This window comes from Haemaphysalis longicornis, unplaced genomic scaffold (genome assembly GCF_048455015.1).
Source record: "Haemaphysalis longicornis isolate Haplotype H1 unplaced genomic scaffold, Haemaphysalis longicornis Haplotype H1 scaffold_10, whole genome shotgun sequence".
Taxonomy (NCBI): Eukaryota; Metazoa; Arthropoda; class Arachnida; order Ixodida; family Ixodidae; genus Haemaphysalis; species Haemaphysalis longicornis.
In genome coordinates this window covers 70903183-70923075 of record NW_027526204.1, presented here as the reverse complement: position 1 = coordinate 70923075, position 19893 = coordinate 70903183, and the positions used below count along the sequence as shown (strand labels likewise).

The 19893-nt window shown below is 49.1% G+C and overlaps 1 protein-coding gene across 3 annotated transcripts in view; it reads right to left on the bottom strand.

Annotated features, from left to right (window-relative positions):
• Adamts-a (ADAM metallopeptidase with thrombospondin type 1 motif A) overlaps nucleotides 1-16801 on the bottom strand; it is a 379948-nt gene extending 363147 nt beyond the window's left edge. For 2 of the 3 annotated variants that reach the window (XM_077689812.1, XM_077689814.1), the window contains exon 1: nucleotides 16171-16800. In XM_077689812.1, the coding sequence (XP_077545938.1) occupies nucleotides 16171-16261 (91 nt within the window). In that variant the 5' untranslated portion in view covers nucleotides 16262-16800. Of the gene's footprint in view, nucleotides 1-16170 lie in introns of all 3 variants that reach the window. The other variant, XM_077689813.1, reaches the window with a different exon arrangement.
• Nucleotides 16802-19893: the final 3092 nt, after the last annotated feature.

The window sequence follows — 19893 nt, the reverse complement described above, 5'->3', positions numbered from 1 at the left end:
CCCCCGTGTTTTTAAGAATTCGGCGCATGTTAGGCATCGCCACCTCCTGCAAACTAATCCGTATAACCCCCTACATTACGCACGTGCACGCCGCCTCAGCTATGGAACACACAGGCCTCGGTGCAGCTTTTGACTCTGAATCGGTGTTTCCGAACCCAGTTGATGCCGGAAGCCGCAAAACGTGCATGGCATGCACGCTCCTACTAGCTTCCGCCAATGCCCGTATTCTGCCAATCGCTTCTCGTTCTTGTTTTATATAGACTTGTGACAGCCCCCGACACGTACCACGGAGTCCCGTTGAACGGCCATCGCGATTCTATAGTCCGGCCCGCCGGCGGCAACACACGAGCGACAAAATAGGGACGAGATATGCGAGAGCTTCCGACCTGCGTTGAAAAATGACTTCTCGACGACAGCACAGTGCAGGGGGAGAGGGGGGAGGCCGATATGCAGTGCTGATGTCGGCCACTGGCCCGCCTTCCTCGCGGTACAAGGCATGGAGAACGACCACCCGTTGTCTCGAGTCTCAGCCGAGATTGAACGACGCTGCTTCTTCCCCTGGCGCGATCGAAACACGGCTAATCTATTAGGCGCGTGACTTCTTTGTTCCCATACCCCCTTCTCTAATCTCCCGAGTTTTATTCTTCCTAGCGTAACGACGGGAGAAAATCCATTTATTATGCAGCCTAAATGAAAAGTCTATTCCCCGCCGTCGCCGCACGTATACGCGCATGCGGGCTGAACAAGGACGCCGATAACGGCGGAGCACGGAAACCGCGTTATCAGTTGAAAAGCATCAACAGACAACCCCGTTTCCTTGCCGAAGGCTTAACGGAGGTACAATCACAGCCCCTCGGTGGACGCAACGCTATAACTAATGAAAAGGATAACATACGCTAGCGTCATTCATCAAGCGTCGTTCTGAAATGGTACCGATAAAGGACAAAACTTCAAAAAATCACGGCTGGTACCTTGACAGGGTAGTGCGGTTGTACGCAGCACTTGGTATGCATCTGACCGGAAGACTCGTTCCGGGTGAAATGATAACTGTAACCAGTGCTCCGTTGCCCATACAAACTAAGGCCCTAAAAAAGCTTGGGGGTTTTAATACAAACGCGACCCGAGCGTCCTTCACGACAAGGTCGATCCTGCTCCGCGGCTCGGGAGTCTGCTTTGGATTTGAGAGAAAAGCTAGCCTTATAATCTTATTAGCTTGTTGGTTCGCATTTCGCAACACCGAACATTCAAAAAGCCACACCCCAATCGGGGTTTAACACACCGAGGCAACAGCTCGGCCATGAGAAGCGAGACAGCTTTGACATCAAAACTGCGTCAAAAGTGCGCCCAACCGATCGTCAAACCTCCAAAGACTCAAATCACAAACGAAGTATACGAACCCATGCGACGATTTTGCGTGCGCTAAGTAAACGTATCTACGAACGATCCAAATGTATACCGATAGGTGGTGTATGAGACAGAGGTTTACTTTTGGACTCCTTCATGATAGATGCGTGCATTGTGTTACCTGCAGAACCGTTCCTATTTCGCGCATTTCAGGTAACCGTTTTGACACAACGGAAGCCTCATTTCACGCATGCGCCGTGTGCCCGGAGATACATTACCAGAGCTTTTCGGTCGACCGACCGGTCTAGAACGCCATCGGTTCTACTAAGAAAGCCTTCGCTTTAAAACTTGACCTAGGAGTGATGGCACTGCGGTGGTTGGACACGACTACGTTTTGACCGAAACTAAGGCATTTGTAGGCATGAATAGAAGGTATTTTACATTACAATGCTTCTCCTTGTTAAAGAAACACAAATTACCCACGCGTACGGCACGTGGAAGGGCCGTTGGAAGTCCTGTCCTCTCCATTCAAATTCGATTCCCCGATCCTTATAGCCCTGACGAAGTCACCGGCCGCAGCATATCCTCACTCAACCCGACGTGGCCAGCCTCGACCATCTGTTAAGGCCCTCACTTCCACGACACGGCACAACAAGGCCGGCCAATGCACAGCACATTAAACGCGGGGCCACGCGGATCACGGGCTAGTCCAAACCTGCAGATGCACGCCGCCGTGTTGTGAGCTGTCATTCCTGGCGTTGATCACCCCAGCGTGCTCGCGTCACACATGGCGAACACGGCGGGCGCCCTTAGCCCGTAGAGGTTCATACTAGCGTCACTAAATAAGCTACGCGCTTAAGAGTACCGCCACTTGGTGCACCCGGAAGCGTCTGGGGGCCATTTTGTTTCTGGCTTGCAGTGTTGCCATCTCTCCCAACGAAACCGCCACCGGTTGTGACGGGCACAGTGTGACCGGCCGCTCTAGCGTCCGCGCAACAGAGAGAGAGAGAGAGAGAGAGAGAGAGAGAGAGAGAGAGAGAGAGAGAGAGAGAGAGAGGAGAGAGAGAGAGAGAGAGAGAGAGAGAGAGAGAGAGAGAGAGAGAGAGAGAAGAGGCGCCCAGAAACAAAATGGCTGCGCCCATATGTAAACAAATACCACGTGGTGCCGACTGACCAATGAAACTCCTGGCGGCACATAATAATGACAGAAAAGAGTGTCGATACTCTAAAGGCCAAGGGATGTGTGGCGCCACTGTCTAGGCAAGCCGCGCCTCAGCGAGCGCGCCCTCCCGTTCCGGGTATACCTACGTCCAACTTGTCCTTGGCATGGCTCATGAACAGGCTGAAAAGTTATCTCTAGCTGCAAAAAAAAAACAGGAATATTATTGCAAAAGGTAATTTAAACTTGTTTTATCAATATGATAGTGGAGCTGCAAAATTTGGTTTAATTGTCAGATTTTTAAATGCTCCCCCGCAAGAGGAACAAGAAAAGAAATTTTACCCTTTTCAGCTGATTTCGGCTCCAAGAGCGACAAGAAGCCGTGTGGCTAGCCAAGCCAAGTAGGCATTGAACGTAGCTCGCTGCTATGTCGGCGTCCACGACGGCACGGGTTTCCCTTACGTAAATATTAGTACGAAACTACGCCTCAGCCCACGTGGCTGAAAAGTTGCTTGCACAGCAGACGGAACGGAGAGCAGCGTCGCCCTTGAGCCGACCGGCGAGTTACATCACGTCGGATGGGGTCAAGGCATGCGCGCGCCGATAGCATCCCTAACCAGACGCAGTTGTTATACAGAAACGAGACCGGACTGGTTTCCCCCGCGTCGTGTTCTTATAACGGGCTCCTGAACGCGCCGTTGCCCCGGACGAACAAGCTCTGCGGAGGATCGTACAGTCTGCAGAGCCCACATTTCCGCCTTGCTGTTTACTGTAGCGCTTCGCTTCGGCTTCGAGACGACGACGACGTTTGCTGGCTTCGGCTTTCAACTTGGCCACTCTTATCAGCGGAGTGTAAGTATAGGAGATACGACACTGAAATGAGGCTGTCTTAACTGAAGGAGGTGTCGGTGGCGGGACTCCAAACGAAGTCTCGTGGACGGGAAGTCTTAACCGCTTTCGGAGCACGATATATGTTCTCTGGGGGGCGCACCAATATTGTGCTAGAATACATGTATAAAATGCATTCGGCTAGAACACACATATTTACGGATGGATCGTCATCCCCGCAAACCTCTTCATCTGGAATGTACGTGCCACTTACGGGTGAAATGTTTTCATTTCGTCTGGAGCGACCAACATCATCTACAGCGGCTGAGCTATATGCCCTTAAAGAAGCGATTTTTTACGTCTTACGCCACCAGCCGCATCAGTGGAGCATCTTTACAGACTCCAAGGCAGCTCTGCAAATTCTGTCAAGGAGGAGCAGGTCTTCCCCTCACCATACCGCAGCCGCCGATATCTCCTACCTTCACCACCTCGCTTGCATTGCTGGACACACTATAAAATGGCAATGAATACCTGGCCACAGTGGTATTATTGGAAACCAAAAAGCCGATGAAGCGGCCCGTACGGTCCTTAACCACCGGAAATACCGCAAAGTGTACTTTACAAAAACAGACGCTTCCACCATGGCCCATCGCTTTGCAGTAAGTGAAAGAAACCGGCTATGGCGCAGCAACGAACCCAATAATGAAGTATTTTTGCACGCGATTGACCCTGATTTGACATCAAAACTTCCTAGAGAGCTCCCTCGTAGGCTGGAGACATTATATCATCGCCTACGACTGAACTGGGCCTACACCAACAGTTACCTCTTTCGCCTCGGACTGACGACCAACCCTTACTGTGATAACTGTTCTTCCATAGAAACCGTCGAACATATCTTATTAGAATGTGTGGCCTACTTGGCACCAAGATCCCGTTTTCTTGAAGATATTGAACGCCTAGATCAAGGGCCGGTAACTTTGAAGACCATCTTAGGACCATGGACTAGCCCCTCGAAGCAGCGTCAGGCCCTAAAAAGTTTGTTTTCATATTTGGAGGACATTGGCCACATTTCAAAATTGTAAATTCTGTAACACAATCTAAAAAATAGTCCGCCAAGCCCGCCATACCACGCCAGTGTTTTTTTTTTTGTTTGCTTCTTCGTTTTTTTTTTCTCACTCTTTTTTTTTTCTTTTCTGCCCACCTCTCTCTAGGGCCTGTTCTCCCTACATCCCCGACCCCTAGCAGAGAAGCATGTAGGTGATCACAAACGCCGGCAAAACTCTCTGCTCTTTCAATAAAGAGCCTTCTCTCTCTCTCTCTCTCTCTCGTACCCATACGCTGTTGAATTATATTATTGGCAAAAACGACCTAAGATGAACAGTGCCAGAGGCTACTTGAATTTCGAAACGCCGTGACTTCTGATTCAAAATTATGACAGAAAATCTCATCAATATTCAGGAGCCGTCCCAACGCCTGGTCTTTAAAACACGCAATGGGGGAGAACTGTGGACCAAGTTGGGCAATCTCCGATTCATTGGCTTTCGGCGCGTGCCATCAACAGGGAAGTTCTGCGCATTTCAACGAAAAGCGGAAAGTCGGGCAGGTTGGTTACTAAGGGATCATCGTACTGCTAACATTAAACTGCAACTGGACGAAGCGAAAGGATGGATCAGAGAGAGAGGGGGGGACAGCTAGAGGTGGGATTTCTCATTTCAGGATCCCGTTGGAGCTTGCTGCCCTCTCCGCACGTTCCACCAGCAGAAGCTGAGTTTCGCTGCTGGATCTAGACACAGGCCGACGTGTGTCGTGTACCTTTTTTTTTTCTTTTCGCTTAACGCAGTTTAATGTTCGCTAGAGCGATGAATTCCTTGCTACGCATTTCGTCTCCATTGGGAACTAACTGCAACGCCAGGTGATTCAACCTCTCCTTTCAAGTATAGTACAGAATCCTGCCCATTACAGTAAAAGCTCGTTAATTCGAACTCGAAGGGGTCCATAAAATTGTTCGAATTAAGCGGAGTTCGTATTAGCGGGTGGGTGCTAGAATGAATGGACATCGCGCCACACTGCGCGGGCAGAACACACAAAAAAAAGCCACCTCTGGACTCGTTATCCCGCATTAGGAGCTACTAAACGCTTGTGGCAGGTGATTTCGTAAATAATATTCATGGAACTCGAACAGCGAATGAAGCAGCGTATCGCGCGCTCGCTACGCTGCTGTGTTTCTGTTTCGTTGTTTTGCATTTATAGTAAATTTAGTTTGGATTGGATTTGCAACACATTGTAATCACTCTGGGCCGACTACTTCTGCGAGGAGCGATAGACACCAGGGCATCCCAGTTCTAATTAACCGTTTTGGATACCGAAGCGTTAGAATTATCGAGAGTTTTCCCACCGTTGAAATATGCAGGGCTGTCCCGGGACCAGGACGTCGGTTCGAATTAAGTGTAAGTTTGTATTAACAGAGTTCGAATTAACGATCTTTTACTGTATCTGGTCAGGCTGCAACCAGAATCAAGCCCAACGCGAACACTAAAGTACACAAGTTGCGATCCCACAGCCCTTTACATATGCCTCTCTATAACCTCTCCCCTGACCTTTCGCAGAGACTACCCTAAGCCAAGGGATCACCAGCAGTGATATCAAGCTAATCCAACAACGCCGCGTTGCGTGTTATCTACGTCAGAAAGCGTTCGCACAGCATACCTGCGCATAACTTTGACGGCTATTAGTTATGCATTTGCAAGCAGAGAACGGACGTGTATACGCCTGGGGGTACCAAGGACGTCATGTTTGCGTCTCATTTATCTACGTTTGTGTTTCGGGGCTGTTGCGACATGCAGTGATTATGAAAAAAAAAAAAGGCGGTTTAAGAATAACGCAGTATACTACCCTGACACTCACGAATCGGAACTTCGTAACAGCTGGTGCCCCGAACATAGCAGGTCGAATTACAACTTTTTTTGTTCATGCAACTTCGGTAAGTGGTAAGAGAGACGAGGCCTCGAGAGTTACTAGTGGGGGAGCAAAAGAACTGACAAACCTAATCCGTTACACAACACTCCAGTTGGCGCCTTCCGGACACCCGTTAAGTGCGTCCGCGCAGAAGTTGATCTAATAGACAGTGACCATCATCATCACCACCACCAGCCTATCTACACCCGATGCAGGGCAAAGGCCTCTCCCATTAATCTCCAATTGTCCCGATCCTGTGCTAACTGCGACCAATTTATCCCCGCAAACTTCTTGATCTCATCTGCCCATCTAACTTTCTGCCGCCCCCTGCAACGCTTGCCTTCTCTAGGGATCCACTCTGTTACCCTTAATGACCAGCGGTTATCTTGCCTTCGCATTACATGCCCTGCCCACGTCCATTTCTTCTTCTTAATTTCTACTAATATGTCCTTAACACGCGTTTGCTCCCTGACCCACTCCGCCCTCTTCTTGTTCTTTAATGTTCCACCTATCATCTTCCGTTCCATTGCTTGCTGAGTCGTCCTCAATTTAAGTTGAACCCTCTTAGTGAGCCCCAAGTTTCTGCCCCGTAGGTGAGTACCGGTAAGATGCAGCGGTCATGCGCTTTCTTCTTCAGGGACAATGGTAGGGTGCAATTCATTATCTGAGAATGCCTGCCGAATGCACTGCCCCCCCCCCTTCCCCGCCCTCCCCATTTTTATCCTATTTATATCTGCCTCATGGTTGGGATCCGGGGATATATTCCATTCCAGTGACTATACCGGAGCTCTAATGTCGGTAAAAAGTTCAGTACTAACTTCGTGCTTCCCGCAATAAGTAAATCATATTCGCCAGCGAGAGAGGCAATTCTACGTGTCGAACAACCAGCTACGCGACTTCCAGCTCAATGACAACACGCTGAGGGGTCAAATGATTGATTGATTGTAGGGTTTAACGCGCCGACGCAACGCAGGCGGTGTGGCGCGCTGTAGTCGAGGGCTCCGGATTAATTTCGACCACCTGGGGATCGTTAACGTGCGCCAAAGTCTCGTACACACAGGCGTTTTTGCTTTTCGCCTCCATCAGAAAAGCGGCCGCCGCGGCCGGGAATCGAACCCGCGACCTCGTGCTCAGCAGCGCAACGCCTTAGCCACTGAGCCACCGCGGCGGGTGGAGGGAGGTTCGTTCGGGTTCGGGAGGCCGGCGCTGAAGGGTCAATGAAATTGCTCGCGCGACGGGGGCATTACGACCAAGACGCCGCGGCGACCGGTGCGGAGCCACTAAGAAATGCTGCACGAGCAATCTAAACAGAGGGATATCAGACAGCTACGGTGGGCCATTGAGAACTCGCCCGAGAAGGTCGACGCCCATATCGGTCGGCAGCCACGCGTAGTAGAGTAAGCGGGTGAAGTGGTGTATGCTCGAGCGATACGGTACACGTAACAGAACAAGTACAAGCCACTTCACATTGACAAGCGCACGATAAGCGCGGCGCCCGATAACGGCAGCAGCGGCAGGGCGCGAAACCACGCTGACCTAGAGATGAAACGATCGTGCATTGGGCGATTGATAAGAGCGTGCGAACATTGACTCGTATCGCTCGGCGCGTCCTTGCAATGGTTGCAGGGTCAACCGCGGTGCAGTGAACCTGTCACGCGTTTTTCGAGGCGCCAGAGCGTCCTTAGACGCTCAGATAACGCAGCAACCAACCATTCCCGAAAGAGCCACATCGTGTAGGGTTTAGCGATTCCCGCAGTTCACAATACAAGCACACGCTTCAAATGATATTTTTTAATTAGACATAATATACATGATACGGACCTCTCCCATTGACTTTGAGCAGCTCCTGTCTGCTACGGTGCGAATCCTTTCTTCGAAGGGAAATTCGACATCCACTTCAATGCAGCCGTACGGCTACAAAGGAAAGCTATGCAGCTTCCTCAAAAACTTCGCAGTAGAAGAAAAATTCGTCCTGGTCCCCGATTCGAACCCGGGACGACCGCATAACAGGAGCAGTCGACCTACCAACTGAGCTAACCAGCACGCTAGTCGTTTGTAGCGCGAGAGCGAATTGGTCAACAACTCGAAGTGATACACAGGTGTTAATCGACCATATTTATGGGGAATCCCCAAGGTGGAGTAAGTTTCTGCGAAGGAAAGTTTGATCATTTAGGGGGGGGGGGGGATTTTAGCAGGGCTAAAATCGCCATACTTCATTAAAGATCGTTCTCTCTCTCTCTCTCTCTCTCTCTCACGCACATACACTTTTTGCTCGCGAAGGAGCGGAGCTAGAGGTCACAGGCCAAATACAACACGAAAGAAATACAAGAGAGACAAACGCCGGCGAACCAACACGAGCGCGGTCTTTCGAGTAACGGCCCCGTCATGAGGACGACAGCGCCAACGTCGCTTGCTTGCGCAGCAAGGTTTCCCGACGGTGCGATGATAAAACTCGAAGAAAAGCGCCCGCGGGGCCGCACACGTAGCGGCGGAAGAAGACAGATACCACGACGAGGGGTTTCTCGACGATCCCGCAACCCAGCGCGGCCCCTCGACGTAACTGCGGCAGAAACAGCGCCGGTTCAAGGACGCCCACGCCACGGTGTACGATAGGGCGCCGCTGAGCTGTCCCTTTGCATGCTGCAAGGACTCAGCCCCGGGGGATGCCCCCCTCACACATTCGGGGCCACTGCAGACCGCTGATGGGAGCTCTATTAAAGCGGGCTCTCTTAACACCGCAGCCGTTTTGCTGGCCGTAATGTGTGCGGCGTCACCAGAAAACCCCGGGTCATAGTTACTTCAGTTACTTATAGCTACTTAGTTACTTATAGTTACTTAATTACTTATAGTTACTTAATTACTTATAGTTACTTAATTACTTAGTCACTTATAGGTCATAGTTACTTATCCTGCCTCCCATCGAACCTCATTGCTTTAACTGCTCAGAGGCTTACTGAAATCTTAAACACACGCTCTGGAAATGTCCGGACTACAACACCGAGCACGATTGGACCTCACGGTCCTCATAAGCAACTCCTGGCTGTCCAGAGGGCCTGCGAGAGGGCGGAAGACCAAGGCCTCTCACCTCCTACGCGGGTGTGGCCGGCGACTACCTGACGAAAACCCTTAGCTGCCATCTAGGAGAGTCCCTCAGGACCTTTGATAAAGTTCTTTGTCTGTCTGTCTCTCTGTCTGTCTGTGTCTGTGTCTGTCTGTGTATATCTGTCTGTCTGTCTGTCTGTCTGTCCCGCCCTTTACCGCGCACGTGAGCACGGGGAGCGCCCGGCGTCGTCCAGGCTTGCGCGTGCATCGCTCGCCAAAAATACAAAGAAAACAGTAAATGCGCGTCCGCGCCCACAGGACAGCTCGCGCTACAGACGCCCAGTTCGCGAAGCCGGTCGCCGCCGGTTCTAGCGCGTGTTGACGCGTTACACTTTGGGAGAAATATGAAAGCCTGTGGACATAACGATCCGGACCCGCCAGTCATGCAGTCTGGGGAGCGTGACGATATCGATGCACATGACGATGACTACTACTAGCACAGTGGAAAGCGACAACGGAACACGTAAACAAACAATTTAAAACCTAATGCAATGCGTGGTGGTGTGTCTTTCAGTGCTCACATTGAAATAAATTGCCCAGCTTCGCTACAGTTAATGCATTGCGCGACTTAATGCCAGCTTTGCCTATTTTTTACAATGGACCGAGGACTCTGCTGTGTCCGTGCAGTGCACGTGCCGACAGCACGTGCGCTGCGTGCACCAACAATCACATGGATGGACGGATCAATCAAACCTACCGTGAGGTAGTGGCAAAAAAAATCATCCTAGGAACATGTTCTAAATTAAACTGTACGTAAAAATGTCCACCCACATTAGTTGCCACGGCGTGGTAGACAATACACTAAATCAGGCTAATGTTAATTACATAACGACTGCAGATAATTAATTTTGCGACCTACGCACCAACTATCGCCCGTGGCATCGATGTCTGCTCCCATCGCGATGGGTCTTCTCAATTTCCGCGACTAAAAAAAATATGAACCAGTCGGAAGGTCTCCGAGAGTACGACATGACACCCTGAAGTATTTTTAAGCATTGCCATTGATTCCTTTTAAAGGTTTTTATTTATCTCTCTTGTTTGTTTGTTTCTTTTTCTAACGTTTTTCTTCGTTTCATGTGCTACGCTTTTCATTCTTTCGGGAACCAGAACGACGGGCACTCTTATAAAAAAAATTACTAAATTTTTAAAAGACGCATTGAAGATCCTGGTCACGCCCTCACGTGCGTCCGTGCACACCGCCGAATAGACTGTCCGGCGTTTGCTAGGATGTCGGGTTGAACCGCTCCGATAAGATATACAGTTCCGTGTCTTTATCGTTCTAGCAATTAACCGCTCATGACTTCTGCACAATGCGGATGAAGGGGGGGGGGGGGGGGGGGTGGGGGTTGATAATAAAATTTCACGGCCCGAAACTCCCTTAGCATTACCTAAACTAGAGTGAACTAGAAGTTCATTAGGTAGAGTGAATTCTAGTTCACTCTACCTAAACTGCCTATGAATTTTTAATGCGCGCAGGTGTCGATACTTGGTGCAAAGAATCGAAGAAAAAAATCGAGCAATAAGTTCTACGTTTCGAAGCGGGACGAATCATAGCCCCTCGCTCGCAATTCCTTCGCATATTTAATGCCAAAGTTGCGGGGTTTCATGCTCAATTGCTTAACGGACTGACTGCGTGATTGATTGATAGATTTACTTATTTATTGATTGATTGATTGATTGACTGGCTGACTGACTCATTGATTGATTGCAGGGTTTAACGCACCGACGCAACGCAGGCGATGACGCACGCCGTAGTGGACGGCTCCGGATTAATTTGGACCACCCGGGGATCTTTAACGTGCGCCAAAATCCAAAACACACGGGCGTTCTTACTTTTCGCCTACATCAGAAAAGCGGCCGCCGTGGTCGGGAATCGAACCCTGGTCCTCGTGCTCAGCAGGTTTGATGCTCAAGTTTTTCGACTTGTCAAGTCCAGGAGGCGGAAAAATTATTCATACACGGTGTGTACAAATTTCCTGGAACGGAGGGTGGAGCAAGCGCAAGGGAACATTGCGCTTGCGAATACAAAAAAAAAAAAAAAAAAAGAAAAGGGAACCGGAGGGTCAGCTCGCCGTCGGCCTGACTAGTGCAGTGGGCAACACCACTTTCGGAAGTGCGATAGCATGCGTTTGATGAGAAGTTTACGTATAGCCCTCGTAAAAAACAAACGCATTTCCAAACTTGCTCGGAGCCAAGAAATATAGGGTGCACGTTTTAATATTTCGATACAACAAAACTCGGCTAAAGCGTCCCAGTCAAAAAACACAACAGATTATACGACAGGATTATCCTGTAAGTGTAAGGGAATGGGACATTCTATCGTTTGTACAACAGAAATCTCTGTCGTGCGACACACATTTTGTAGCTATACAACAGAGATTCCTGTCGTACAACAGACCATCCTGTAGTCCCAACAGAAATCCCTGCTCTACGATAGATGATCCTGTTGTACAACAGAAATTTCTGTTGTGCGACAGAATTTCTTGTTGTGTTTTTCGACTGGGTACGCCTTTACGCTGGGATCTAAAGAGACGCCACCCAGTTTGTTTCCCCTGTTTCTTCTTTTAATGTCGGCTCCAACAAACCTTTTTCGCCACTCCGTGCACGGTTTCCAGCATTCTTGTAATTATAATGGCCAGCTGGTAATTTTCTGTGAAATTTAGATGAAATATTCAACACAAAGGACGGTGCTAGAGACATTTTCTTTTGCCTGCACCGGCTGCACTGTTGCAGGAAGAGCAGCATATGTTCATTTTTTTTTTGCTAACTTTTACCTCCATTATCACTATGCATTTGTCTGCACGACACTGCACTCATCTGCCCCACTTCAGGTGAAAAAAAAAATACCTATGCTAACTGAGGACTTATAAAATGTTAGATAGTGTCTATTATCCCGGCAACCGGGAGAATTACCGTCAGAAATTTCTCACGGCAGTCGCCTCTCATTGGCTAAGCACGCTACGCCGAGATATTATGGGACAAATATACCCTATAATACCATACCTAAAATACCCCTGTAGTGCTGTGGTAACGTATTTGGTTTTAAACGAGAAGGCTCAGGTTTGAGTCCCCCGTTGCGATGTTTTTTTTGTTCGTTTTTTTATCTTCCAGAATTTTTCGGTCATCGTAATTTTGAATACTTCTTTTACTCTGGTTTTTACTATATCAAAATATCGATGCACAGGACTTCTAGAATGGGTTGGTTGAATCACGTTTAATATAGGTTGTGTTCTGTGTCGTTGGGCTGGCTTAGATTAGGTTTGCTGCAGTTGGGCTGGGTTTCGTTAGGTTATGACGTGCTCGGTGAGGTCACGCTAGGTTCGGTGAGGTTATGTTACGTTAGGTCACGTTTGGACGTAATATTATTCAGCAAATTTTAGGTCAACCAGCTTTTATGGAAACTGCCGAGAGAATTTCCCGGAGGTAATTCTCCCGGCTGCCGTGAGATTAGACGCAGCCAAAATGTTAACGGAAACGGAACAAATGCTTATTATATCCGCCAGTGCGTTTGAGCATGGGTATTTTTTAGCACGGTAATTAACAACGTGTGCTGTGCGTAAATAATAATGGCAAAAAAATATTCGCTACGCGGTAACTCGCATGCAGAGAACGAAAAGCAAAAACCGAACTCAGCCAGGAATGTTCCCCGTATTTAGTTAGGGAGGGGGTGGCTTGCCCGACATAAAGTGCACAACACTCTCGCCTTAAACCCCCTGGCAGGCTATTTTCGGAGTCGGCAGTTTCTAGCACCGGGTTTAACAGCGAAATTCGCGAAGTGTGCGGCGCGAAAGAACCGACGACGGTTTATGCTGCCGTGTGTGAGTGTCGTTGGCGCGGTAGCCCGGATATCACATGCAGCCGACTTGCGCTTCCCGACACTTCGTTCGCTATGTAATACAGCGCAAGGCGATTTCAGAAAACCAGGGCAACGTGGACGCAAAGTACTTGAACTGCGACTTTATCACGTCCCATAAGCTCAACGAAAAGTATCTAATCTCAAAAAAAAAAAAGAAAAAAAAAGGAACGGAAAGGCGAGATCTGGATGTTTCCTACGCAACGTGTCAAATTTTACGAGGCAAGCACTTCTCGAGCGAGCTGAGTTCGCTACTTCGAGTGCTTTGCAAGCAGACTTGTACTACGTAACGCGCTACACGTATAGGTTTACTTGTTATTGGTTACAATTCACTGTAATTTTGTGATTTTTTTTTCAAATACCTTTTTTTAAGCAGTGACGATCAATCTTTGTCATTCGGTTATTCTTTCTGTAATCGATTACGTAATTGTCCGTTACAGTATTTCTCGACTAAGAAATGTTATCACATCTCACAGAAGGGGAGCTGTGCAAATTTGACACGGTAGCATGCACCACTAAAATAATCTCTGACCAAAATTTCAGGCACGTACGTGCAGGTACCAATTTTCCCTACTCGATTTACCGGCGACCTCGCTATACGTGAACATATGTACTGCCGCAATAAAAATTTGTATGAAAAGTGACGCGGATCGATTACCCTGCAGTTATTTTCTCAATACTTCTCGAGGCTGTAATTGTAATCGGTCACTTTTAGGAGTGATAATTGTAAACGGTAAGGTGAAAATTTTCAGTAACATGTACTTACAACTACGCAACTGACTGAGCGTATATCAGCAGCGCGCCAGATGTAACCGTAATCGGTTTCTTCTTTCAGTGATTTGTACAAGCCTCTTTGCAAGTGACCACCGGCAGCGCGCCGGCTTCGCGCTGAGTAATCCTAATTGGTTACTTTTTACAGATAAATATAATTGTAATATGCGTTACCTTTTTCAGTAACATGCATAAGTCTGTTTGCAAGTGACTGACTAGCGTCTAGCGGCAGCGCAACGGATGCGCGCTAAGTAATTGTAATGGGATACTTTTTACGGCGAAGTAATTGTAATTGGTTACTTTTTTGGTAACGTGCGCGAGTCTGTTTTCAAGTGACCGCCTAGCGTCCAGCTGCAGCGCGCTAAGTAATTGTAAAGGGATACTTTTTACGGGGAATCAATTGCAATTGGTTGCTTTTTTTCAGTAACGTAGGCGAGTCTGTTTTCAAGTTACCGACTAGGGTCTAGCTGCAGCGCGCCCAGTAATTGTAATCGGGTACCTTTTACGGGCGAAGTAATTGTAATTGTTACTTTTTTCGGTAACGTGCGCGAGTCTGTTTTCAAGTGACCGACTAGGGTCTAGCTGCAGCGCGCCCAGTAATTGTAATCGGGTACCTTTTACGGGCGAAGTAATTGTAATTGGTTACTTTTTTCGGTAACGTGCGCGAGTCTGTTTTCAAGTGACCGACTAGGGTCTAGCTGCAGCGCGCCCAGTAATTGTAATCGGGTACCTTTTACGGGCGAAGTAATTGTAATTGGTTACTTTTTTCGGTAACGTGCGCGAGTCTGTTTTCAAGTGACCGACTAGGGTCTAGCGTCAGCGCGCCAGATGTGCGCTACGGACGCCGAAGAGTGCATCCGGAAACACCTGTGCGCGATGGCCGATCAAAGGTAGCTCTCACGCTGTGCGCTAAACAGGCCTTCAGACAAGTGCGACGGGCTGACAAAGGAAACGCGATACTGAAACACAGCCGGGCAGCAGAAGATTCGCAACAGACAAGCCAGCGCCCGCCCCAGCAGACGACGCGGCGAATTCCGCCAATCGGGGCGAGTGACCGTATCGCGTGTTCGCGCAGCGGCCACGAGAAACAGCTGAGCGCGGCGGCGGCGATGTAGTAACACGGTTTCTGAGGGAAGCACGTTTCATTCATGAAGACAAAAAACAAAAAATCGGAAGTGAATCGGCGCGACTAATGAAGACCGCGTTATCTAAAAGGGAGCGCCTATTCTGTGGGCCAGGCCACGGGATAACGTGCAGCCTTATTTTGTGAGCCAGAGGATAGTGTGCAGCTTTATTCTATGGATTGTACCACGTGGCTGAGCTTCATTCGCCTAAACTAACGTGAAAAATAGGACACCACCCTTGTGCACTAAAATATTGCGCGAATTAACTTAAAGAAACCTTTCACAGTATAAAATTTGCCTGCTTTAAAAAAAAGCCCATTTTGTGAGCGTCAAAACCGAAGACCCTACCCCTGTACTACAGAAACGGAACACTCAGCGCTCGTGTGTGTCTATATCTCTTCCTTTGTGTCCGTGTTTCAGCAGCGCTGTCGTCTCCTAATTATGTTCAACCAACAAGACCAAATAGCCCCTCTAGTGAATTTCAAATCCTGCCGTGGTCTGGGCCACAGAATAAGGCTGAACGTTATTCTGTGGTCCGGTCCAGAGGTTGGGGTCATGGCGTCCTTAAAACGGTGGTGCTTGTCGTATCAATAGGGTCGCCGTAATTTACCGATATACTGTGGCTCGCCAGAAAGCGATCCGCAATCGGCCGTCCCAGACGGGACGCAGCCAGAGCGCTGGCGGCAGCAGCAACATTCGTGCCGAAAACGGTCGCCACCTACTGGCAGCGCGACGGGAAGCGTCGTCAATCACACGCGCCTAGCAGCAGAGCCGGCAGGTAGACGCACCTCACAGCCCCGTACAAAGCACCCGCAGACGACCTTTCCTCGCAAAAGCGTCGGGCGCAGAAAAACTTTCTCCTCGGCGCCGGCGCTCGAACAACAGCCTCTGCCGCCCGCCCCGTCGAGGCCACGCCGCCGTCTTGGAAGGCACGTTCGCCCTCCTCGTGACGGCCCCGAAAATAGTCGAACAGCGGAGGCCTCCGGGGGCCGAGGCGTCGCATGCAGCCGAGAGAAAGCTGCCCGCTCACGTACCTGACAGCAGACGCCGCTCGGCCAGGCACGCCACGAAGCAGACGATCAGAAGAAGAGCGGTCAGCGACATGCCGACCGGCCGCGACAACATTGCGCCGCCGCCACCGCCGCCGCCGCCGAAAATCCACGGCACGATGGTCTTCTCAGGCCACAACACGGTACATATCCGACGCCAGTGCGCCGCCCACGACGCCGGCGGCCAGTAGCATGGTTGTGTTTCGCCCCGGCTGAACGACGCTCAAACGTCCGCGGTCACAGCTGATGCAGACGACACACCCGGTTGCAGACGACACAGGTCCCCGAAATACGCCGATGATGATGATAACTGTTTCGGCCGGTAATCGCGGTGACAGACACGAGCACTGCCGCGACTAACGCGCACGTGTTGGAGGGGTGGCACGCTCACGACCACGCGCGTTCGACACGGGGTGTAGCGAGCACGAGTTCACCCCCGCTGCGCCGCTGCTTGCGGTCAGACGATGCCGCTGGGCATCGAAGTTGTTACGCCGCCGCCGCGCTGTGCTCCGCTCGCCGCGGTACCCTACTCGGTTGTGAACCTAGCCCACTCCGCTCCTTCGCCGACTCGCTCGTTCCACCGTTCTCCTCCTCGCTCAACGCTATCCTTCTCCCGTTGCTCTTTCTTTTGTTCTTCGTGCGCGCGCAGTTGCTCTAGCGCTGAATGAGGATCGGAGGCGCCCTCTATCCGGCGCTTCCTTCGTTAGGCCGGGAGAAAGTGGAAAACTGCAAATCTAATAAAATGCAGCCTTAAATTTGTATTAAATGCGTAACTGTTTTTACAGAAATATTTTTTGGAAAGTTGTAGTTTTGCCAAAAGTTAAGTGACTTCGTAAAATAGCAGTTTCGGTTTCGGTTACGGTGTTGAACAGCCGTGCTGGCAGACAGCTCTGATCAGTTGCGCAGCAAACGTTACTTCGCGCCAAAGAGGGGCGAAGGTGCCGTGTTATGCCTGATGTCGCCACTGCTTAATTATCACCCTAATATGGTGCAATCTATACCAAGCGTGTCTTCAAATATCGCACTAAGTCATACGGAGATCCCGTGCCCATGGGCGTGTTAGAGCAATGCCGCGTTGGCGGTTGATATTCGATTGAAAACGTGGAAATACCGCGCACTCGTTGTGCTACAGCCAACATCATATATTTATCTAATTGTTTGTGCTTCTGAGATACATAAAGCAAACTTATTTTTGGGACGAACATGAAAGCAGGACGCCAATAAGAAAACTTTTTTGGTGCGGTCTTTCCGTTCGTATTTCGTTTTGGCTTAAAGCTTGATTCATATAAAATCTAAGCTGCCCCAATACTCGTTTCGATCTTACGCCCACTATCCCTGAATAAAAGTCTTGCTTATCACTGTGTCATCTCTTTCTCCGCCCCCCCCCCCCCCTTTATTCCCCTCCAAATCTAAGAAGTTACAGTCGCAAAGTCTTCTGCCATCAAAAAACGCAAGCTGTAATCTAGTTGCAAGCTTGCAGCTACACTGCCCTCCCAGTTTAAAGAAATATCGATATATCTTTTATCAATCCTCGCTGGTATTTAAGATGGCAACCCTACCTATAAATGTGGTTAACATAACCTTGCCTTGAAAGCACGCTTTTTGGTAGGCGTAGAGCGAACCATTTGACGGTGCTATCTAGCTTCTTTGTTCAAGTTTGAATACGATAACTACGGCTGCATTTATTAGATGGGGGAATAAATGGATATCTGCAGTTGCGTGTCAGAAAGTATTGCCATAGCATCTATGATATACACCGACACACCTAAATAAGCAATTAAATTATGTCATAAGTCTGTACGGCCCCACCCACTAGCATCTTAAAGTTAGTGTCTAAAATGTTATACTCACGCACTCTGTGGAAGTTTGTACAAAGATGTTTTCTGGTTATCACAATCTACGCTCTTAACGCGGCTAGAATTAGTACCGAACTGACTTTAACTGACTTTTAAATTTATTGTAGTAATGGAGTTTATCTTTGGTAATGGCTCCATCCCGAGGCGCATTCCCTTGGTGCCAGTTAGAGGCCAACGGTTTAAAAAAAAATAGCGACACAACAAAATGGAACGGATGTTGGGAGGATTACATCGGCGGTGCAGCGTTCACGTACGCTTATCATTGCAAGGTAAGGTCTTGAACGCCACCTCCAACTCAAGCGGTCTTCACAAAGCGTAACGAAATGCGTGAGTGTCCGCAGCTTCGCTATAAGGTGCGTACCTTATCGCTCCAAGTTTGGATATCTACGGTAAAGAGGCCGCCTGACGCCTGTTCACTGAGTCGTTATGGCTGAAGCAACCTAGCGCGCTTGCTACAGTCCCCAACCATTAAGTATCGTTGGGCACTGCTTGTGTGCTAATTAAAGTAGTGCACCCCCCTTCCCCCCCCCCCCCCCCCTCAGCGGGCACTGCGGAAAGGTTTGAGGGAGCGTATGTTAGCGTTACATACACAGTAAAACTACTACCCTACGAACCCCTAATTTGAGCTCCACTTGAATACGTGTCGCCTGTCTGCAGCCTTAATCAAGCATATCTCATCGGCGCACTGGAATTCGTCCGGAATAGTGCAACTAAATTTATTCGTTCTTCCTACTCGTACCATGTAAGCGCATCATCTCTCAAAACAAGAATCTCCTCGCCTTTTCAACCTTAGTATATGTCGTGAAATCCCCAGCCCCAGTTTTTCCCACAAATTCTATCGCAGCTCGCTCGACTACCCACGTGGTATCTCGCCTCCTGCGTGCATGTTCGGCCGCACCACTCATCTCCCACCGCCCTCCTCTTCCCCCTCCGTTACCCGGCCACGTGCACACACCGGCAGCATCTGACTGGAATTATCTTTCCGCTGAGCTTGCCACTATCATGTGTCTATCAAATTTACCCAGGACGTCACGCATTTCTTTTCACAGTGAATATGTAAACTCTTTGTAAACTGAAAGCTGTCCTAGTGGGGACGATGGCGTCCTGTCCAAAAACTAAAGTATTTCCCCATAGACCGGTTGGTCGACCGAAAAGCTCTAATAGGAATTCTGGACATACGGCGCGTGTGTGAAACCATCGTGCCAAAACGGTTACTTTGGAATCGCGAAAAAGGAGCGATTCTAGATAAGGCAGCACACGCACCGATCATGAAAAAGTACAATAGTATACTTTGATCTAATAAACCACGCATCCGTATACATTAAGATCGTTTGTAGGTGCGTCTACTTGTGCGCGGAAAATCTTCGCATGGGTTTGCTCTTCGTTTGCAATTTGAGAGTTTGAAGGTTTGACGGTCGACTGGATGCACTTTCAACGAAGGTTCGACGCTCTTTTAGCGAAAGATTTGGCGCGCTTTTCACGCAGTTTTCATCTCAGAAAGCTTTCGCGCTTTTCTCAACTTTCCATTGGAAGCGACGCTAAAGTTTCTTGGACCAGTAGTGCATGTGTATCACGTTTGCTTCACTTTAGTTTGGCACCAGTACTGGCCTACCAGCTCGGTGTGTTGTATATTTCTTACCCTCATTTCTTTCACAGTGAGCCGATCATTAAAGGGGCCACGCAGACAAAACACGAAATTGGTTCATTCGAAAGGTTGCCTTGCTAGAATCATACTTACACCACTTATAACGTAAATTTCGCTCAAATAAGCTATATAATTAGAAAAAATGCAATGGCTATGCGACCCCCTAGCCCATTTCCCGCAAAAGTACCTATGATGTCATACGAGCCG